We start from the raw sequence: 20,372 nt of genomic DNA, 5'->3' as shown, positions 1-20,372 counted from the left end.
AACTTGAATAATCACAGAGTGCTAAATAAGGAACTGGACTTGTTTTGGTTATGAAGAAGCTTTTTGAGTGAAGAATCTAAATCAACTTCAATGGCCTTTGATTTATCATGCCTTGGTTGTCTGGAAATCTTTACCTAATCTAAATGGTATTTTAGATTTCGTCACGCTATAACATTAACGTTCACATTAAACTGTGTAGGTCGTAAACTATTTGCTGAACGGTCGTGCATTAGGAAGTTGTCAGGCTGCACAGATTCATATATCGAACGCACCAGTGTTTCTCCTTCATAGGGGGAGCTCGTCAAGTTTGTGTGAGGTTGTGAAAAGTTGTCAACCCGTAAAAAGACCAGAGAAGCTCCTCCCGTCTTGAAATTATGAGCAGTAAGTAAACTTTTTAAACTCAGTGTCATTATGTGAACAAGGCATTAATTTAACAGTTAGAAGGAAAATCAAAACACATTGTTTTAAATGCATTCATTGTTGTAAACACGATACTGTATTCTTTTCTAGCTAGTGTCTCAAGCAGTTTAAAAGTGCTCAACTACTTAAATGCTAATTGTCCGTAGTTAGCTAACAATATTTAGCCAGCCAAGTACAGCTAGCTAACAGGTTTATAGTAACGCGACTTGCTCTTAGTTGACACTACCAGTTTACACAATAATTTATCTTGGTCTACTTTCCTAAACAACTAGTTAACATATATATATTGAGTAGTGTAGTTGAAACCACTTAGCACATTTCTATATCACCATACGTTACTTGTGGTAAGTTTTCTTTAGCTTAGCTAATAGCTAGCTGGCCCTTCAAGCACTGGTGGCATAGATTTCATGTCTGAGTTGATTCATGTTTAACTAGAGAAAATCTTCACTTAAACTTTTTTTTTGAGGTGGACAATGTATATACGTTTGAAATGCCCGTCGAGTGTAACGTTAACCCGACTTCTTGTGTGGTGTTTCACAGTAGCTGCTTTGTAAGAACTGATCTAAAAACTTCTTCCGCAGATCAGCAGCAGGGTGAAATGGCCGCTGTGGAGAGCAGTGGAGGCTTCGCTCAAAAGCGAAACACAAATTCTCAAGTAGGTTAACTGGATGTATTAGCTTGTCAAATCGGACGACTGTGAGTTTGGAAATCTTAACGAGAACCTCCCATTCAGATTCACAGAACTTAATATGGATCTGTTCTGCTTAGGTTTGAAGCTGTTACCAATCTGTGTCGGAACTTGTACGGGTTGTTGATTTTCTCTACGAAGCACATGTCACTGGGGTGGGGAATGGGCAGGTAAATTTCGCCCACACGGGGTGTTCCCGACAAACTCAAGCTCTTCAAGTGTATTTTGCTCGTCCCATTTGGCTGGCCTTCGAGGGGGTGGCCAGAGGACTCTCCCACTACCCCTACCCCCCTCCTTAACTAATCACTCCAGCCCACTGCCTGTGAAGGGCTACATAGCAGACGTAGGTTTAATGATATGAATTGAGTTTTAGGAGAGTTGCAGTATGCATGCATAGATTGGAATTGTTTAAGTTGAATGCGAATCTAAATCCCATCACATGACTGGGCATATGTTTTCTAAAATGGTGAAGATGTGTATAAACGTTGTAAATCTCTTCTTAATCACATATTTTATCTTCCGGGTTTATTAGGTCCTATTATAGCTGTGTCCGTTTTACTGTAACTGTGGAATTTACTTTTAGTTTTATTTTATCACATGCATTATATTGTTTTATATATCCAAATTCTATTTTACTCTGCTGTTTTAAAGCTATATTGTGTACCATGTTACAGAAGTGCTTTATAAGTAGTTGTTTTCATGATTGTATAAGCTTATTTGAACTGTCAGTAAGTTTAAAATTGCTCAAATTATAAGTGGGCTATTTGACAGCCATTTATATGTTTTGTCCCAGCTGCAGTATTGACATGTCTGTTTAATAGTGACATTGTGTTTTTACTTTTTACACTCACTTTCTTTTATTTAATTTAATTTACTCCATATTTAGGACTCACAGCAGCCATCTCCTCTTGCCTTGTTGGCAGCCACATGCAGTCGAATTGACACCCCAGGAGAGAATGATTCACCTGCAGACCAACAGCAGCAAAACCAGCAGCAACAACTGGACATAAACCAGGGTGTTTTCACCACCAGTGCTAACGGCTGGCAGGTTGTCCCTCTCAGCGTTCAAGCATCCTCAGGCACCAACACCATCACTACTGATGCCTCAGGGGTGATAATGGCAGGAGACGCAGGCAAGACCAGACAGATTCTGTCGCCATCAGCAAGCACTCAGGGGCAGCAGCCACAGCAATATGTAGTAGCTCAGGCTCCTTCAATGCAGGGTCAGCAGATGCTTACTACCATATCAGGTGTGATGCCCAATATTCAGTACCAGGTTATTCCCCAGTTTCAGACAGTAGATGGCCAGACACTGCAGTTCACACATGCTCAGCAGGATTCTGCTGTACCTGCTGCAGCCGGACCTGGGCAGCAGTTTCAGATAGTGTCCTCTCCTAATGGCCAGCAGATAATAGCTGCAACCAACAGAGCTGGTGCAGCAGGAAACATCATAACGATGCCCGGTCTCCTTCCAGGAGCCATCCCCCTGCAAAATATAAGCTTAGGCAATAACATGTTACAAAATCAGCCCCAGTTCCTGGCAAATATGCCTGTGTCACTAAATGGAAACATAACTTTGCTGCCTGTCAGTACTGGAACGAGTGGAACAGGGGGAGATGCAAATGGTGGAGTGGATACAGGGGGAAACCAACTTATACAGCAACAACACTCACAACAGCCAGTGTCTTCCAACAGCGGAGCAGGTTACATGACAAGTGTGTCCACTGTTACCACACAGACCTCTTCTTATGGAGTAACCCAAACGCAGAACAGCAATGGGGCGGTGACAGGGACATTTCAGCAGAACACAACTTCCCTTGGTGTCCCGATACAGCCAGACAACAGAGAAGGGCAGCAGTCACAGCAGATCCTTATCCAACCTCAGCAGGTCATCCAGGGTGGAACACCCCTCCAGAGCATCCAGGCCGGTACTGTCACAACTGCAGGTGGTCAGGTTTTTGCAGCTCCGACGCTCAACCAGGAAGGGCTTCAAAATCTTCAAATCATGCCAAACACAGGCTCCCTCCTTCTGCGCACTGTAGGTCCCAATGGCCAGGTAAGCTGGCAAACCATTCAGATCCAGAGTCCACCAGGTGCACAGATCACCCTGGCCCCAGTGCAGCCTCTCCCGCAGCTTGGCCAGACTCAGGGAGCTCCTGCCGTTGGAGGAGTATCTGTCAACACAGTGCAGATCCCGGGTATTCAGACCATCAATTTCAACACACTTGTAAGCTCTGGGTTGCAAATGCACCAGCTGCAGAGTGTCCCCATCGCCATTGCTGGCTCAACAGGTAAGTCAGTAGCCTGCTTTCCAGGAATATATGTAAAAAAATGTATACATAATATTTTAAGTGTGGTATATTAACATAGACTATATTAAGTCAACAGTTTCAAACATTTTGGGCCGGTAGTGATTCAGGGAACTCCAGTGGCTCCATGTGTGATGAAGGGCCTTATTTGTGTGTGAGTTTTTTGTGTGGTGGTTGGGGGGGGGGGGGGGTTTAGACACAATATAAAACTAAAAATTGAAATTAAGCAACTGTACTTCACAATGTCTGTACAGCAGTGGAATGGTTGGCATTTTTGTGAGTAAATATTAAGTTTTTCTTGAAAGTGAAGTTTGTGCTGTTTTTTCCTGGAAATGCAAAGTATTCCTTATGTATGGATTTGATCTTTTTTGCTCTTTGTGTTTGAAGGGCATTATACTGGTTTAACCAGTTCAGCTAGCCCATTGTTTCTTGACCTGTTTATTGTACTGCACGTGTTTGTGTTCCCTTAGTTATGTTTTCCTGTTGCCCCTGCATCTCTTCACAAATTGTGACTTTACAGTACTGTAGTTATGAGTTGGCCACACAGCATCTGTCATAACCTTAGAACAGCCTTTTGTCACACCTAAACCCTTTTATTTAATTCTGTCACTGGCTGTCCCTCCCATTATATTTACAGTAATTGCTCACTTATCTACAGTTTATCTGTGTGTGTGTGTGTGTGTGTGTGTGTGTGTGTGTTTGGACTACAGCAGTAGTGAATGGCCAGTTTATTGACAAGTAACATTTACTTGAGCTTAGCAGTGAAAGCCTTGAGGGCATTTTATTGCATATGCTTGTGGTTTTATTGATTATGATTATGTTCTTAAATTCAAACAAATCAATGTCCCAGGATTGCTAAAAAAAACTTTATGTAGTGTGTGCTGAACTTGAATAATGAAATGTCTAATAACAAAAAGTTCTCAAACCATTGTATAAATTGGAACAGGCTTGAGAAATTCCACTTTATCTCTGCAGGAGAGCAGGCATTACAGACAGGCGGAGACAGTTTGGAAGATAGCGCAGCTGTGGATGATGAGGATATAAGTCCAACACCACAAGGACGACGTAATCGGAGGGAAGCCTGTACTTGCCCTTTCTGCAAGGACGGAGAAGGACGGTATGTCACTGAAACATGTTATGACGCATATCTTGACACGCAGTCTTGGCCAAACATTATGTTGTCTGTGATGGTGATTTAATATGGCATCTTAATTATTTTTTTTTCAGAATGCAACTTCTTTTATTGTGTCATTCTGTTATTGTGATATGCTGGTGTTTGTAACTCATTTTTAGATGTAAGATAGAGTATAATTTTATGATCAGTGTTAGTAAAGGAAAAGTGCGGTTTATTAGAATCGCTACAAAAATAGCATGCACACAGCTGCTAGTGACCCTGCCCTGCATTTGAATGTAGATACATTTTACCGGCAGCAAATGTTGAAAGATTTCTTCGTCTAAAAACACAACAGTATTGTACATCCCTGGGACATCTGTCCCAGCTTAGCAGGTGTTTCCAGTAGCTGCACTAATGTAAACTAGTGAACAATGTACAAATCACTCACTATACATGTATATGAAAGTCACTTTCGGCTTTTCCCGTTTAGGGGTCGCCACAGCGAATCGTCACACTAACGTTTCACATGTTGACATTTGGCATGTGTTTTACGCCAGATGCCCTTCCTGACGCAACCTTGATTCGAACCCGGGGCCCAGCGGCGAGAGCACTGCTCCTTAACCACTAGCCTACTCTCTATACATGTATATACAAACTTTTAAACTGAGTGTACTATGTGGAGACTGCGGTAACCTGTTTCATGTTTGTTCAGAAACGTTACAGGTGGTTTATTTTTGAAGGCCTGGAAGTTAGCAGGCAGCATTGCTTAATTTTCCATTTTAGCATCATCATCACAATGTGCGTGTGAGCGATTGTCACATCACAGATCATGTGATATAAGGCAGATTAGCTCATACACATCATGCTACAGTTTTGTTTGCTGGTTGATACAGAAGTAAGACTTGATGGTTCTTGTATTTCATGACTAATCTACAAGATGTCAGATATAACTAACAGGCTAATTTACTCTGATTTAAAGGTTATTGGATACACAGTTTGTTGCTAGTGAGTGACATTCAGGCTACAGCGAAACCACCAATCACAATCGTTCTTAATCAAACAACCAAAAGGAAGATTTGGTTGCAAATAAATGCACTCCCCCACATAATCAACCTAGTTATTCTAGTGTAATTAATTCCTTCCAAATAGTTTGTCATTTCATTTTGAAAAAATACTTGTATTTTTTTTTTTATTATTGCAATATATATTGTGAAAAGAAGAATACTGCAGTGTCACTTTTTCAGAAATTGTGCATCTTCTGTGAATCCGTGTGCTTCTATAGTTATACTGTCGGGAAAAGCACAAATTTGTTTACTATTCAGTGAAAATTTTATGTAAAAGAAGTGAAAACTGGTCCTGAGGACAAATTATAGGGAATTCTTAAACAAATTTAACAGCCTCCCCACTCGGTGTGATATCACCACTATAGCTACTGAATGTTTTTCTTCATAGAGACCAATGTACAGTATTTCTCATTTTCACCCATTTTAACAAAGTTTCAAGCAAAATAGAATCTTTTGAACAGGATGAATGAAGTTTAAAAGTTTAATTTACACTAGGTCAACCTCATCATCAGTGAGTCTAGTGCATCCATGACCCTGTCGTCAGGTCACTGTCTGTCCTTCCTTAGACACTGCTGGTTGGTACTAATCACTGCAGACTGGGAACAAGACCTGCAGTCTGGGGGATACTCTGACCCAGTCATCTAGCCATTACAATTTGGTCTGTGTCTGGTTACTCAGATTGCCTGTTTTTCCTGTTTCCAACACATCAACTTTGAAGACTGAATGTTCACTTGCTGCCTAATATAGCCCACACACTGACCGGTGTCATTGTAACAAGATATTCAGTGTTATTCACTTCACCTATCAGTGGTCATACTTCTCTTTATTTAACCAGGTAAAAAAACCCATTGAGATCACGATCTCTTTTACAAGGGTGACCTGGCCAGAATAAAAAGCTTTAACTGAGCATAATTCAGTAAGTTTAAAATCTGCTTGGAAACTATTCCACGAAGAGGGAGCGGCAAATCCAAAAGCCCGTTTCCCTTTTTCGGTCCGAACTCTCGGCACCATGAGCTGATACTTATCACAAGACCGTAAAGCATATTTGGTATCCGATCTACGTAAAAGAGAGCATAAGTATGCCGGAGCTAGGCCTACCAAAGCCTTGTACACTAGCACCATCCAATGAACATGTCTTCGCATGCTCAGAGACGACCACTGTGCTTTAACATACAGGTCGCAATGGTGCGTTAGTCGACTACAACCCGTCACAAACCTCAAGGCACTGTGGTAAACCACATTTAAAGAATGGAGACATCTAGCTGAGGCATTCATATACAGTACATCACCATAATCCAACAGGGGAAGAAAGGTTGCTGATATTAAATATTTGCGTGCTTGCAAGGAAAAGCAGGATTTATTACGATAAAAGAATCCAATCTTCACCCGTAATTTTCGAACCACATTAGCAATGTGGGTTTTAAAAGACAACTCACAATCAAGTAAAAAAACCTAAGTACTTATAGCTAGAAACCAGCTCAATCAACACTCCCCGATCTGTTGTTATTGACAGAGTAACTGTTGATAGCTCCTGTCATAATGTTATGGCTAATCTGGGTATATCGGTGGTTAAAATGGTTTTATTATAGATTACTGTATTTTTATTAATCAAACTGCTAAAAAATTACATTCCTACAGCTAACTGTATAGTCTCCTCACAGAGAACCTCTGAATATTCCTTGGAAACAATCCTCATCTCTGTTTTATTTATTTTTTACATTGAGCAGTGACCCAAATAAAAAGAAGCAGCACATTTGTCACATTACTGGCTGTGGAAAGATCTACGGAAAGACATCCCATCTGAGGGCCCACCTCCGCTGGCACACGGGAGAACGACCCTTTGTTTGCGGCTGGTCTTTCTGTGGCAAACGATTCACCCGTTCAGATGAACTTCAGCGTCATAAGAGGACACACACAGGTACACTGGAGCCATCACTAATGTTATTTTTAACACCTATGATTTCCTAGTACGTAATGTAAAAAGATTAAAGGATGCAGCATTTAAAATCTTTTTTTGAGTCTCAGATTATCTTAAAGGTAGGGTTTGCGGTTCCTTTCAGAGAGTTTTTTTGTTGTATTTCTTGAATTAAATTTTTTTATCTCAATGGCAATGAATGCATTAGATGCATTGACAACATAAAGAAACAATTCCATCATCTGTGGCGGCAGCAGGGCTGAATTTTATTTTCGACCCAAGCAAAACCACTGGAGGGCCTACTTGCCTGTCAACCTAACTTCGTACTTGGGTGCACTCTGCCTGTGCACTCAATGAGTCTCCCACAAGGTGTTGCAGTTGCAGGCAGATGTTACTGCTCTGTTTTATGGCTAAAGCTAGCAAGCTATGGCAGAGAAGGTATCTAGCACAGCTTTCATTCTCAAACAGAGACCGTTGTTACAGGCCAGGCCTTCCCCTTTAAAACATACAGCCTTATAGGTAACATTGTTGCCACCTGCATGCAGTATGAGAGCGACAAGACGGCCGCACGGAACCGAATCCTCTTACATGCAGCCAGATGGTAGTCAGCTCTAAGTGGACTATAATGCAGTTAACTGGGCATCAAAAGCAACATGCAGTGTTCATGCTACCAAAACAGAATAAAGCCTGTGTTTTGAAATCTGTACATACTAGTCAGGCAGTGCATGTTGCAACGTGCATTGTAGTTTGGAGGAGCGGCTTTGCTGAGTCCACTTGCTGGGGTTTCTAGGATCACCAACTCTACCTTTTGTCTAAGATTATTTTTTATAGTGCATTGATTCTTCACAAATTTACAATTTTAAACATTGATTTATTTTATTCCCCTCATTTCAGGTGAGAAGAAGTTCCTTTGCACAGAGTGTCCTAAACGTTTCATGCGCAGCGATCACCTCTCCAAGCACATCAAGACCCACTTGAACAAGAAAGTAGCAACAGCTGCCACAACCGGCAGCTCCACGGTCTCAACTGACACCGTGTCCCCTGCAGCAGGAACAGAAGCTGGCACCGGAGCAGTGTCAGCCGCTGACCAGCACACCATTGTCACCATGGAAACCTTATCTGCAGACAGCATTGCTCGATTAGCCAGCAGTGGGATCAGTATGATGCAGGTGGATCTTCAGCACATTAATGGCAACAGCTACTAAGGACAGTGGAGGAACAGGAAGCCAACCTTGGTGGAAGTGGCATTTGGACATGTGGGGTTAAAAAGGGCCCGTCTGACTGCAGGTGCACAACCTTTCAAACACTTCAGACAGGAGAGGTGGTCAAGATGCAATGCAACAGACTATTGAATTTAACAGAGGCAGGAATATGATTTCCATTTTGTATTCAGATATCTTGGCATTTAATGACCAGAGGTGGATGAAATGGATTAAATTCTTAGATTAGGGATGACGGCATGAAATCTTATTTCCCCTGAAAGGAACTGGCACTACACTAACATTAGTCCCAAAGACCCAGATCTTACTTGATATTGGGATTGCAATAAAACACACAGAGCAGCACAGTTGATGAATTGGTAGCTAGAAATATTCTCTAGAGGCTTCTTTAGTCAGAGATGACACTAAATCAGATTCTCTCACCCTCGTCTCCGAATAGCTTTGCTACTTGTCCCTCTTCACCTCAGGTTTTTCATGCCCTCACACCAGGCTGCTCTAATAGGCGGACTGACCCGCATTAGGCCATAATAATTTATTCCCCCACTGAATTTAAAATATAACCATCTTTAGTAAAAAAAAAACAAAAAAACATGTGCTTTCATATTTCTGCAATAAATTCTGAATAGACAGGATGTGTTAACAAACTAAAAAGCCCAGTGCCATAGGAGTAACATGTTAAGTGTTTTTGGGTGGACTGCTTAGAAGAGGGCTGGAATACATGAGGTCAGAGTCAGAAGCACTAATCAGTGTGAGGACATAAGTGTCAGGACACTGAAATCCTGGGGCAAACTAACCAACCTCGTATGTAGGTACCACAGTCAAGCCATTATGCTTTGATACACTTATCACTGCAAAAACATTTAGATTTTTTTTGTATGTATAAATATATATTTTTGGTAAAGACAAATCCTGAGTTTAGGCTTGTCTTACAATATTACAGCAGATTGCCTTTCAGTTATATGAACCTTTCATGTACAATCAATTGTAATATTACTTTTATATATATGTATGTGTGTGTGTGTGTGTGTAGATTAAATGTATACACTTAAGAGCCTTTCTGTCATAGAGTAATGTTTTCTATGCAGTCCAGATCTTCCTATACATCATTTTCTTTGACACCTTTCAGATTTTTTTTTTCCTTGCAGTCGCATCAGTTTCTATTTTCTGTGAAAAATTGTCATTTGGCCAGAGTTAAGTGTTTTGTAATAATGTCCAGACAGCATAAACATGTAAGCTCAAAACCAAAGGTTCATATTCATTTTATAATAAACTAGGAAATCTTTCTTTGGTCTTTAAACATTCTAATAGTTTTTACTCTTGTAATGCATATGTTAAAGTTCTAACTGGAAAAGGTCCAGCTTGAGGCTGACCTCATACATGTATCCCTTTTGTTGTTCAGATAAGTTGTTAATTGTATTAAGGGTGACTTAGTGATTAAGTCTTTTTCTGAAAAGTTGTGCATCTGATCATTGAACTTTTTTTTCCGCTTCAGAATTAAGCTGAGAAACTAAATTGTAATTTGTTTTAAAAAAATGCTCCTTTGAAAGTCTGTAGTCTAAGTTCAGAAAAGTGCCCTTATTTTTTCTGTTTTAAATAAGGGGTTTTATATTGTGTCTGTGTGTATATACAACTACTGCAAATGCCAACAGTGGAATTAAAATTATGAATATACTTTTTCCTCATTTATTCACAAAATTGTGTCAGACAACAAGCAGATCAAAAAAAAAAAAACTTCATTAAAAAAGTGACAGGACTAAGACATTCACAAAGGAAGTAAAACAATTTCTCTCGTAGTGTTACATCTCTGTATCATCATACTCGCTCTTCAGTTTGTGGCGGAGGCTGTAAGGAGACAAATAATACATTGTTAGTATTATTCCAACACTTCAGTAGTGTAATACGTTTTCACACAGCTAAGTTGACAGGCTTCAACAATCACTGAGACCTTTCCAGAAACTCCACCCTGGGCAGGCTCCCAGGGTGGTTTCCATTGTAAAAAATTGATCATTTACTGCAACACCAACATAAAGTTAATGAGCAACTTGAGAAAACCTGATTTTATTAAATTAAGTGTTATGGTGCAATACTCTACCTGCTGAGGTAGGAGTGGACATCCGAAAAGCCGTAGTACTGAGCCAGTGGAAACAGGATCCCTGTCGGGCAGTGGCCCTCACGCTGGCGGCAGAAGCTACAGTTGCAAATGCCTCGACATGGAGGACACTTCCACTTCTGAAGAGATTACTAAATGGTTAAAATAACTAATATCACAGTGTAAAGAAGTAAAATTATTTTACAAAACATATGCTTCAGCTCCTCTTGATTTTTGCCTACAGGGTTGCTTAGTTAACACTGACATTCGGCAAGACGCTTTTGTCTACAGCAACATACAACCGAGATACAATTCAAGCATACTACATCAAGGAGAATCCTATCAGTTGTCTGACCGGATCAAGCAGTGCTTTCTTGATATCTTCTCCGTATCTGTTCCTCAGGCATGGCCCACAGAATTGACCCTGAATCCCACGACAGGTCTCACTGCGGCAGCATGTCTTAGTGTCAACAGTTTTCTGACGGCACTGATGACATGTGGAGCCCTGAAAATACACAAAGAAACATCAACAACAGAAGGTGGACCAGTACCTTTTTAGCACATTTTGGAGCATTTACTGTCAAATCACACCTTCTAAATATTGTCTTACGCAGAGATCAAGCCTCCCTGCTCACCACCTGGTGACTTTAGTTTTTCGAGTTTCAGTACTTGAAATCAAAGATGACAGTTACATTGTGTTAGTGGCTGTGACTGATTTCACTACAAACTTACCTGATGTTGGCAACAATGCATTGTATCATTCCCATATACACAGCAAAAGAACTGAAGGGTTAGCTGTGAACTCACTGTGACTCTGTTGTAGACTTTATCAGTCATGTTATCTGCAACCAGCTGAAGCTCATCCTCTGTGATGTCCTCCACCAGACGGATAAAATGAGGTTTGGACTGATTAGGCCGTGGGGCACCACGGTGCTGAGGGGCTCGGCGTACCTTACACAGACAAAAATAATGAATACCTTGAGGGTTTGCAAGATGCTCCTTAGGTTAGCTGAACACATACTTATCACAAGGTCATCTCTCAGCACATTACTAAATAGATAAGAAAAACAGAGTACACACATATTTATACATTTTATTCTGACACACACTCAGCTTATGCGAATATTTGAATACTGTTGCTCATAGGGTCAATACAACTTTCACACAGACCTAACCTTACAGAATGTTATACAGTGCCTTGAAAAACTTTTGCAGTGTCGCAATTTCATTCAATTATTTGATTCTTTCCTGAGAGTGACAACAATAAAAGATATATAATAAACCGAATAAAACAGATGCAAATTAAAACCATATAGGCTTGATACAATATGAACGACCAGCTGACCTCCAACAATTCCTCCTCCAAACTGAGCTCAGGTTTTTCCTCCAGAGGGCCTGTAGAGTCATCACATCTACCCATAGAACGAGTCCGTCTGCGGGATGCTCGCTCTGGGTTCCTCCTGGACTCTCTTCCAGCTGCAACAGAGCGTGGTGGACGCTGCAAGATATGTTAGATAAAAAGCTCTCGAGTACCTGAATCTACAAACAAACACTATACAAAATAATACTAAAATACTGAAATTGTAAAGAACCAGATGGTAGCTACTCCTATGTTGATTCACCATAAGTGTACTCTAGACTTTCACCAAAATGTTCAAGGCCATTTTCCCCATCTTCTACCCAGAGCTCCTCACCTTTGTCTTCTGTTTGTCTTCTTCCTTTTTTTTAAGAAACCCTGCACCTCCTGGTATTTTCTGCAAGTCTGCCATCAGCTGAGCCAACTTTTAGGGAAGAGTGAAGATTAAAAACCTTTAGACCTTAATGTAATGTAGTCTCAGGTATCATTGGTTGTGTTTTCTGGTCTGCACTGGAAGTTTGAGGATGTCAAGTAATTCTGGTGAAGTACGATTCACTGGGGTTCAAGTCGAAGTGAACTTTTGTCATTTAGTGTATTCATGACTCAAGTAAAAGTCAAAAGGATCTACTGTGTAATGCTGTGTACTGTATATGGTTCTGTGTTTCTGGTTTACCATCGCCTTGTTAGCCTTGATGTTCTGCTCTCTCTTGGCTAAGAAAGAACCGGTCGAGTCTTCTGCTGAATCAGATCCAGACTCCTCAGAAGGAGACAGCCAAGTAACTGCTGTCTCCTCATCTTCAAATTTAACATGTCTCTTCTCCTTTGCCGGACTGCTCCTTCCTGTCTGCCTCATCCCTCTGTTTATTATCCTCTTTACTTCACCCTCCGGATCCTCATCATCAGTGGACTGCTGGGTAAAGGGAGTGGAGCGGAGAGCCACCCTCAGCTTGAAGGGTTGGGCAGCACTAGATGCTTTAGATGTGGCTTTCTGTTCCTTCGGGGAAACACCAGGCTGGTCTTCATCTTCAAAAATTGAATTCTGATAATATAAATATTAATAAATATATATAAATTACACCACTGTTTTCAGACTAGAACTGATAGGCTTTTGCCAAACGGCCTTATAAAATGCAAAAATCTGACGGATTTCGATTTAACTGGCTTTTGCCAAAAGGCCTTATAAAATGCAAAAATCTGACGGATTTCGATTTAACTCAAATTAAAAACTCATCTCATGCATGACAGTCGTAAATGTTTTCCCCCTAACCTCCTGTAGGCAGCACAGTGTGTTTTGGCTTAGTAAAAACTGTTTTATAAACTCTCAGCCTTATAAACTCTCATAAAACAATTAGACTAAATGTCCAATGCAATTCAATCTAAGACTCCTTGTTTCTTGCTCATGTTCTACGTTGCATCTTGAAACCTGGACCCTAATTGAAGCAAATAAACCACGAATAGGGTCCGTACTAATAAACATACCTTATCGTCGAGTTCACCATCAGAAAAGCCATAAAATGTTGTGTCACTTTCAGAGCTCTCGGCAAAAACACTAGCTAGCTCCTTGGAATGGGACTGCATTCCGAAAACAGCTGTGTAAAGGAAGATTTCTCAACAACATTAGCTTGAAACGTTAAATTAACATGTAATGCATATTAACCGTAACAATTAAGCATTAACAGGTTATTATGCCGTTTTATTAGTGACTAACATATACTGTAAACAAGTAAGCAACTAGTTAGCTTCTTCTTAAATTTAGCTCTCCCAGCCCACGCGCACCTGCTCAATTAGTGTGCTTGGAAATTACGTGAATCTTCTTCTTCTTCTTCTTCTTCTCCTCCTTCTCCTTCTTCTTCTTCTCCTCCTTCTCCTTCTTCTTCTTCTTCTTCTTCTTCTTCTCCTTCTCCTTCTTCTTCTTCTTCTTCTTCTTCTTCCTTTTTTTCTTTTTCTCCTTCCTCTTCTTTAGATAAGTCTTCTCCTTCTCCTTCTCTTCCTCCTCCTCTTCCTCCTCCTCCTCCTCCTCCTCGATCGATGCATGTGAAACTTTCAAATTTTCACAAACAAGCCCTACTTTCTTGGAAACTATCTTATAACCATATTTTTCCCCACATACTACGTATATATGGAATAATCAGAATGTTATGTGTAGGAAGAAATCTTTGAGAGGAAATGTTTGATAGGGGTATTATAAATGTTGTTGTTTTTTTTTTTTTGCAGAAACAAATATTTTTGAAGAGATATTAATGTAGACTCTGGTGTGGTCCCCAGAAATTGTTTGATCATCTATGAAGGATTAAATTGACAAAAAATATGGATGGTTGGTGATAAATACTGTATCATTTAAAAAAATAACTATCTTTTAAAGTCTTGCACCAGATATACCCAGTGAAAGGTGGATTAGAAAAGTTTAGACTGGTCTGGTAAGAGAAAATATTTCTCATTTGTTCCTCCATTCCATCTATACCAAGATAATTTGCACATAATCTGGACTAAGGATTGTGGTGCCAGTATTTATAATGGCATGTCATATGTCAGTATGCAGTCATTTGTGTGGTTGTGACCCCAGACCGTTTATTGCATGGTCGTAAACCTTTGTATGTCCTTGTGGTTGCCAAACTAGATGTGACCTGGGAGCAAAGGGCTGGTATCCTGTTGTGAATTGTATCCTGTTTCCTCTATCTGTCTGAGCATCTGTTTTTGTTGTAGGCTGAGTATAAGAAGGACTCATACACTCTGTCCATTGAGCTTCCCTGTAACAGATGGTATTAGACACTCTGTTCAGAGAAACCTCCTTCCTGCAGGAAATAAATATGTAATAACTTTAATAATTGATGTTAAGTATTTATTTTACACTCACTGAGGTTTAAAAGATATTTTTCCACAACAGGATTCATCTACAGGGAAGAAACATTATTTTAGGCTTTGAAGATAATTTGATAGACAGTGATTTTGTGTAAAAACACAGCCTAGGTCTGTCACTTTATAAACTCCAGTCTCAAGTCATAATCCAAAGAGCAAAATGGTTTAAGACAAATAAGCATTTAAATTTCAGCCCCGTGTGGTCTCGACACTCTGTTCAGAGAAACCTCCTTCCTGCAGGAAATAAATATGTAATAACTTTAATAACTGTACATAAAGCAGGGTTGATTTTAATTGATATTGTTTCAATGTTGATTCACTATTAAATAGCAATTGATTTAGAGTTGAACAAATAGTGATTTTATGCCCTTCTTGATCTACTTTTCATCATGAAATAACATTTCAAGGTGCAGACCTGATGAAAATCAATGTAAAATTTCATTGCTGATTCAGTTATATTTTCATGGATGTTTCAGTGCTGATTTAGTGTTGGTCTGCTATCTGTGGAGGCTTTATTGTTGACGACACAGTGCTAAATACCATTTAGTGCTTCCAATGAATTTGTCTGAAAGCTCTCTGCTCCTCTTCTTTCATCAGTGATCCTTAAGAACTGAGACAGCAGCAGACAACACCTCGTTTGCTATTCCTTAACAGAGGGAGATGAATATGTTGATAAATGTTGTGTTCCCATAGCCCATTGTTTAGCAGACAAGCAGCGCATGCAGGTGTGGGAGTGATGCTGGGAAACGTGGGAAACTCCTCTCACATTCCTGAGGCTGATAAAAGTTTGCCTGCCCATTCCATGCTTAGTCAGTCTGGACTCCAATTGATCATGAATCTGCAACACTGGTGGCTGATTCTGGCTGTGGGTAAGTTAAAATAAAAACTCCTTAATTTGAAGCTCTAAAATTGTATGTGCTTCTGTTTTTTTTTTTGGTGTAGTTGTGTGAAACTAACATTATTATCATCTCACAAATGGAAATGAAAACATTTAATGCTTTTAGTAACTTCCTGCAGGCTAACTGTCAGTACAAACTGAGAACCAATGTTATTAATGCAGGGAAAGTGTAGTTATGAATATTTTTTTTTCTTTTTACTTTTTTCCTAGAAAAATATGCTACCAGCCTATGCCCTCTAATGACAGTGCTCATATAACATCTGTCACTTGTACTTGCGGTGAACAAACTAGTTAACGGTAATTTAGTGAAACTATGTTTGAAGTAATTCTGGAGTTAGGGATGTGTAAAAGCAATAGCCTAAACAATTGCGTGCAGGGGTGTTTTAAAGAGTCAGACGCACATGATCTTCTTGATTTAGCCTGTGTACATAAAAACAATCTGTAAATCTACAAAACAAACAAACAAACAAACAAACAAAAAATGTTAGATTTCAGTTTGGCTGTTCAGCAGTCTAGTTGTTATAGCTCAGTGCAGCCACAGTTACTTGCTTGTGTAAATAAATGTTCCAATAAATGTATCGACTTTAGATGTACCTTTATTTTCCTCGTCTTGCTAAAGAGGGCCAGGGGAACGTGACACTAGGAGCCTGATCAGTCAACCACTGACAAAGACATTTGCAGCACAAAAATAAGAGTATAACAACAATTTGTCTTTCTTATTCTTCCTAGAATGCATCTCCAGTCAGTCTTTACCTCAGAAGAGAAAGTGTGCCTTCAGAATGACATCACAGAACAAAATATACAAAATGGCCGGAAATGTGTCTGGGTCAGTGCAGGTCTGTGAGAACACCCACTGCTGTGTTGGCTTTTATAAGATCGTCAATGACCAGCCAGAGGTCGACGTCCTTGGTAAGAAACCTTAAAACTCAGTAGATATCTGAACTGAATTGTTATTGCACCATTTTAGAGGCATTACTATTTTTGTACTAATTTTACTGAATAGTCTAAAATCTAATCTAATTTAAGACTCAAGCCAATGAACAACACAGAGCCCCTGACTGATATTGGTTATATTGTATTGTATATTATGTTATATGTAACAAAAATATATTGGATTTGCAGTATGGCTCTCATACTACGTTTTCTTTAAATAATTTATTTTATTACTGATTTTTTGGTTGCAGCGTGTGATATAGCTGAAAACTCTTGCTCAAATGCAATCTGCATGGGAGAAACACAATTCATCGGCCCCTTCCTTAAATGTGTGTGCAATACAGACCTTTGCAACAGCAACATCACTTGGACCCCAGAGTCAGAACAGCCTCGACCCACCTACTTTTATTCTGGAGGTATGACAATAATAAATTTGCTAACCTGACTGCACTTGCACTGGCAACCCATATTTTGACAACATATGATTTTGACCAGAGTGAGTGTTTTCCTGTTATTTCAAAATATGTTATGGTTTTAAAAGACTTTTGTGCCAGTCTAAATAAACCACAGTCCACTCTCCTTTAATTTGAAAATCTGACAGAAGATTATACTGACAAAGATCAAACCAAAGCTAATGTTATCTTTCCATTTATATTATTTTTAATATGCTATACTCATTTAACTCTTACAAATAAAGACCTATATGCTTCCTATCAGTTTGTAGAGATGTTGAACATGTATTTCTAAATATAGCTAAACATTTAATTGATAAACTGGCTTATAACAGGTGTTATTTATCATTCACAGAAAATCATTATCATATCATTAACTTATTTCCTTTGTTCTTAGGTGAAATCTGGAAAACTGTTTCAGCAATTCTGACTGGAACTTTCCTCCTGTTCTTATTTGTGATCATTGCTCACAAATTGAGGAGTCTCTTTACAAAACAAAGTAAGGCTCTTTTTGCGTTCAACTAAACATCAATAAATGTATTAATTCTATTCATTTGAATAGGAGGTTCAGTTTCAATCTGGGGCTGTTTTATCATTTGACTGTTGACTTTCAGCACTTTGTCCAGTAAGGTAGAAAAGCACTATATAAGTGCAGTCCATACCATTTATCATTTTACGTTACTGCTGTATGAAATATTATAGTAATATGCCTTAACACCTGATCTTGTCAAAGGATCACTTACATGATTAATTACATGATAAAACAAATACTTTTATTGTTATTGCTAATAATGCGATTTGTCTTATTAGATACAATAGCAAAAAGTGTTTTGTATTTAACCAGTTGTTTATTGATTTTCAGTTTCTTTAATTAGATATAAAAAAATTACACATGCAATTGTAAGAATGGAAAAGGAAGCCAGGTCATTTATTTATTCCCCATCATTTTCCCCCTCAGCCTTTTTTTTTTTTTGTGCATGTATTTTAGTTTGGTTGTCCATTCTCCTGCAGAAGACAAATCCTTGCTAAGCCAGTTACTGTATATATTTCCCTGTTGAAGACAAAAGAATGTCTTGAAAATATCCCTGTAGATGAATCCCCATAGTGGAATAATTCCTGAAGATGGTGGACAGTGTGCCACAACAACATTCATATTTAATATAACATATTTTTGTTTAAAAAATCATCAGCTTCGGACCCAACTAAAAATATGAAACTTATTTTAACAACGTGGGAATGGAAATAAGATATCTTTACAGTGGGAGTCCACAGCTGATGCTCGCAGGTGCTAGCTAAGCACACACAGAGGAGGACTAGAGTGGCCTGCTCCCCCATATTTTGATAACAAATTTGGCTTCAACATACTGTTCATTCTGGAAAGATGACATTGATATAACAGCCCCAAACCGGATTCAGATCAGAAAGATGTAAGAAAGATGTATGTATGATAGTTTCTCTTAAAAAGTTAAATAAATAGTGTTATGCTGTATCATACTATCAGTGCTTTTCAAAGGATTATAGTTAATGGCTTTTTAGCCATGTTTCCACATTTTTTAAACTCAATGAGTTCTCACGTTGCCTTTGTTTGTCCTTGGAATGGTTTCAGTCTCTCTGGTGGAATGACCTTGGTGTTTATCTCTGCTCTCCTTTACTTCTGTGTCCTTTCTGTGGCTATTTGGTGGGATATAATGAATGGTGATTTTATTCTACAGACACATTACTTTCAAAGAATTTGTGTTAATTTCAAGATTTTTATACTTTTATTATGTTAGAGAAGCTACAAGTCTGCCGTGATGATTACAGTGTCTCCCCACCGTGTTTCTTCCAAACAACAGACCTTTCGGAGATTGACACTGCCAACATCGAACTACAGCAAGTAAGGCTTAACTACTAAATGCATTTATTTTATATGATCAACAGTGTGCAAAATAGTGGTAAATCATACAGTTAGGCGATATAGTTTTTTTTATCTGCATGTTAATGATCTTTATAAAATCTTTTTCAGATTTTGGCCAATGGGCATTTTGCAACTGTTTGGCAGGGAAAATACCAGGGATCTGTTGTGGCTGTGAAAGTTTTCCCTGCATGCTGGAAACATAAATTTACAACAGAGAAGGAAATTTTTGAGTTACCACTGATGAAGCATGATGGGATTGTTCACTTCCTGGGCACTGGGAGGAACCTAGATAGTAGCAGTTGGCTCATTGTCCTGCAATTTGTTGAACACGTAAGTGGCAACCATTCATCAAAGGAAAACTTAGGGGAAATAAATGAGAATAGTGTAGGAGAGTAGAGGCGGTGTCTATTCAACCATCCAATATTCAAAAAGTTATTTTCAAGTTACTTTGATTCAGTTGGTCATTTTCTGATGCAACAATTCAAGCCTGTTCCTGAAATTACATACAGCATGTTGCACAAATTGGGGCAGTGAAGTGTAGAAACAAACTGTGACTATAACTTTGCTGTTATTTTCCACGAAACTGTACCCAATTCTCCCGCTGACCTCTGGATTATAGTGTCTGCATAGCTCATTGAGACAAGGAGGATATCATACATATAAGATTAGGCTACATAGTTTGAATCTAGATAATAATCTGTCTTGTATACTTGAAGCCAGTGTGGTCAGACCTGACTAATTGGTTTTCCCTTCATTTCAGGGATCTCTCCATTCCTTTCTGAATAAACATATCACCAGCTGGATGTTGTCACTGAAGTTGTGCCAGTCTTTATCGCAGGGGCTTTCCTATCTACACTCTGACCTTCACCAATATGGTATTGTCCAGAAAGTTACTCTGAACAAGTACTGTATGTGTGTGTGTGTGTGTGCCTGTGCATGTTATAACCTTCCTACTGTATGGCTGAACTATCATGTGAGTGTATGCACATGGTGACTAAGGCAAACCTGACTAATAATTTGTAATTTAATTCAAATGTTTTTATCTAACAGAATTACTGTAAATACTTTGAGTGTTTCTTTTCATGTGGTTTTGCAGTTTGAGTTGAGCTGATATATTACAGGAATTCACAGTTATAAATATGAAGCAACCTTCATGGTTC

General features: G+C 39.1%; 3 protein-coding genes across 6 annotated transcripts in view; 2 read left to right on the top strand and 1 right to left on the bottom strand.

Moving 5' to 3' along the window:
- The first annotated feature begins 281 nt into the window (after positions 1-281).
- On the top strand, positions 282-9,311 carry sp1 (sp1 transcription factor). Of its 3 annotated transcripts, none has more exons than XM_020600700.1 (7): positions 282-381; positions 1,002-1,075; positions 1,995-3,036; positions 3,151-3,399; positions 4,393-4,534; positions 7,323-7,513; positions 8,405-9,311. In XM_020600700.1, exons 1-7 carry the CDS (start codon positions 375-377, stop codon positions 8,713-8,715), a joined length of 2,016 nt encoding a protein of 671 aa, XP_020456356.1. In that variant the 5' UTR covers positions 282-374; the 3' UTR covers positions 8,716-9,311. The 3 variants fall into 3 exon arrangements, with proteins under 3 accessions (XP_020456356.1, XP_020455554.1, XP_020454754.1); XM_020599898.1 differs by having other exon boundaries at positions 1,995-3,054; XM_020599098.1 differs by having other exon boundaries at positions 1,995-3,399.
- A 98-nt stretch (positions 9,312-9,409) lies between these two features.
- Positions 9,410-14,034, bottom strand: LOC109963263 (cell division cycle-associated protein 7-like). Its single transcript, XM_020606039.1, has 9 exons — positions 13,953-14,034; positions 13,656-13,765; positions 12,850-13,215; positions 12,514-12,600; positions 12,165-12,317; positions 11,627-11,770; positions 11,175-11,324; positions 10,823-10,959; positions 9,410-10,572 (listed from the first exon to the last, which is right to left on the bottom strand). Exons 2-9 carry the CDS (start codon positions 13,752-13,754, stop codon positions 10,527-10,529), a joined length of 1,182 nt encoding a protein of 393 aa, XP_020461695.1. The 5' UTR covers positions 13,755-13,765; positions 13,953-14,034; the 3' UTR covers positions 9,410-10,526.
- Positions 14,035-14,573: 539 nt separating this feature from the next.
- The window catches only part of LOC109953038 (anti-Muellerian hormone type-2 receptor), a 7,186-nt gene continuing 1,387 nt past the window's right edge, over positions 14,574-20,372 (top strand). The window contains exons 1-8 of one of the 2 annotated variants that reach the window (XM_020589353.1): positions 14,574-14,593; positions 15,726-15,901; positions 16,660-16,839; positions 17,115-17,279; positions 17,713-17,814; positions 19,088-19,191; positions 19,321-19,542; positions 19,973-20,087. In XM_020589353.1, the coding sequence (XP_020445009.1) occupies positions 15,769-15,901; positions 16,660-16,839; positions 17,115-17,279; positions 17,713-17,814; positions 19,088-19,191; positions 19,321-19,542; positions 19,973-20,087 (1,021 nt within the window). In that variant the 5' untranslated portion in view covers positions 14,574-14,593; positions 15,726-15,768. Of the gene's footprint in view, positions 14,594-15,725; positions 15,902-16,659; positions 16,840-17,114; positions 17,280-17,712; positions 17,815-19,087; positions 19,192-19,320; positions 19,543-19,972; positions 20,088-20,372 lie in introns of those variants that run through there. The other variant, XM_020588751.1, reaches the window with a different exon arrangement.

This window comes from Monopterus albus, unplaced genomic scaffold (genome assembly GCF_001952655.1).
Source record: "Monopterus albus unplaced genomic scaffold, M_albus_1.0 scaffold1.1, whole genome shotgun sequence".
In the NCBI taxonomy this organism is placed as follows: Eukaryota; Metazoa; Chordata; class Actinopteri; order Synbranchiformes; family Synbranchidae; genus Monopterus; species Monopterus albus.
Note: the sequence above shows the minus strand (reverse complement) of the source record. Positions and strands in the feature narration are given on the sequence as shown.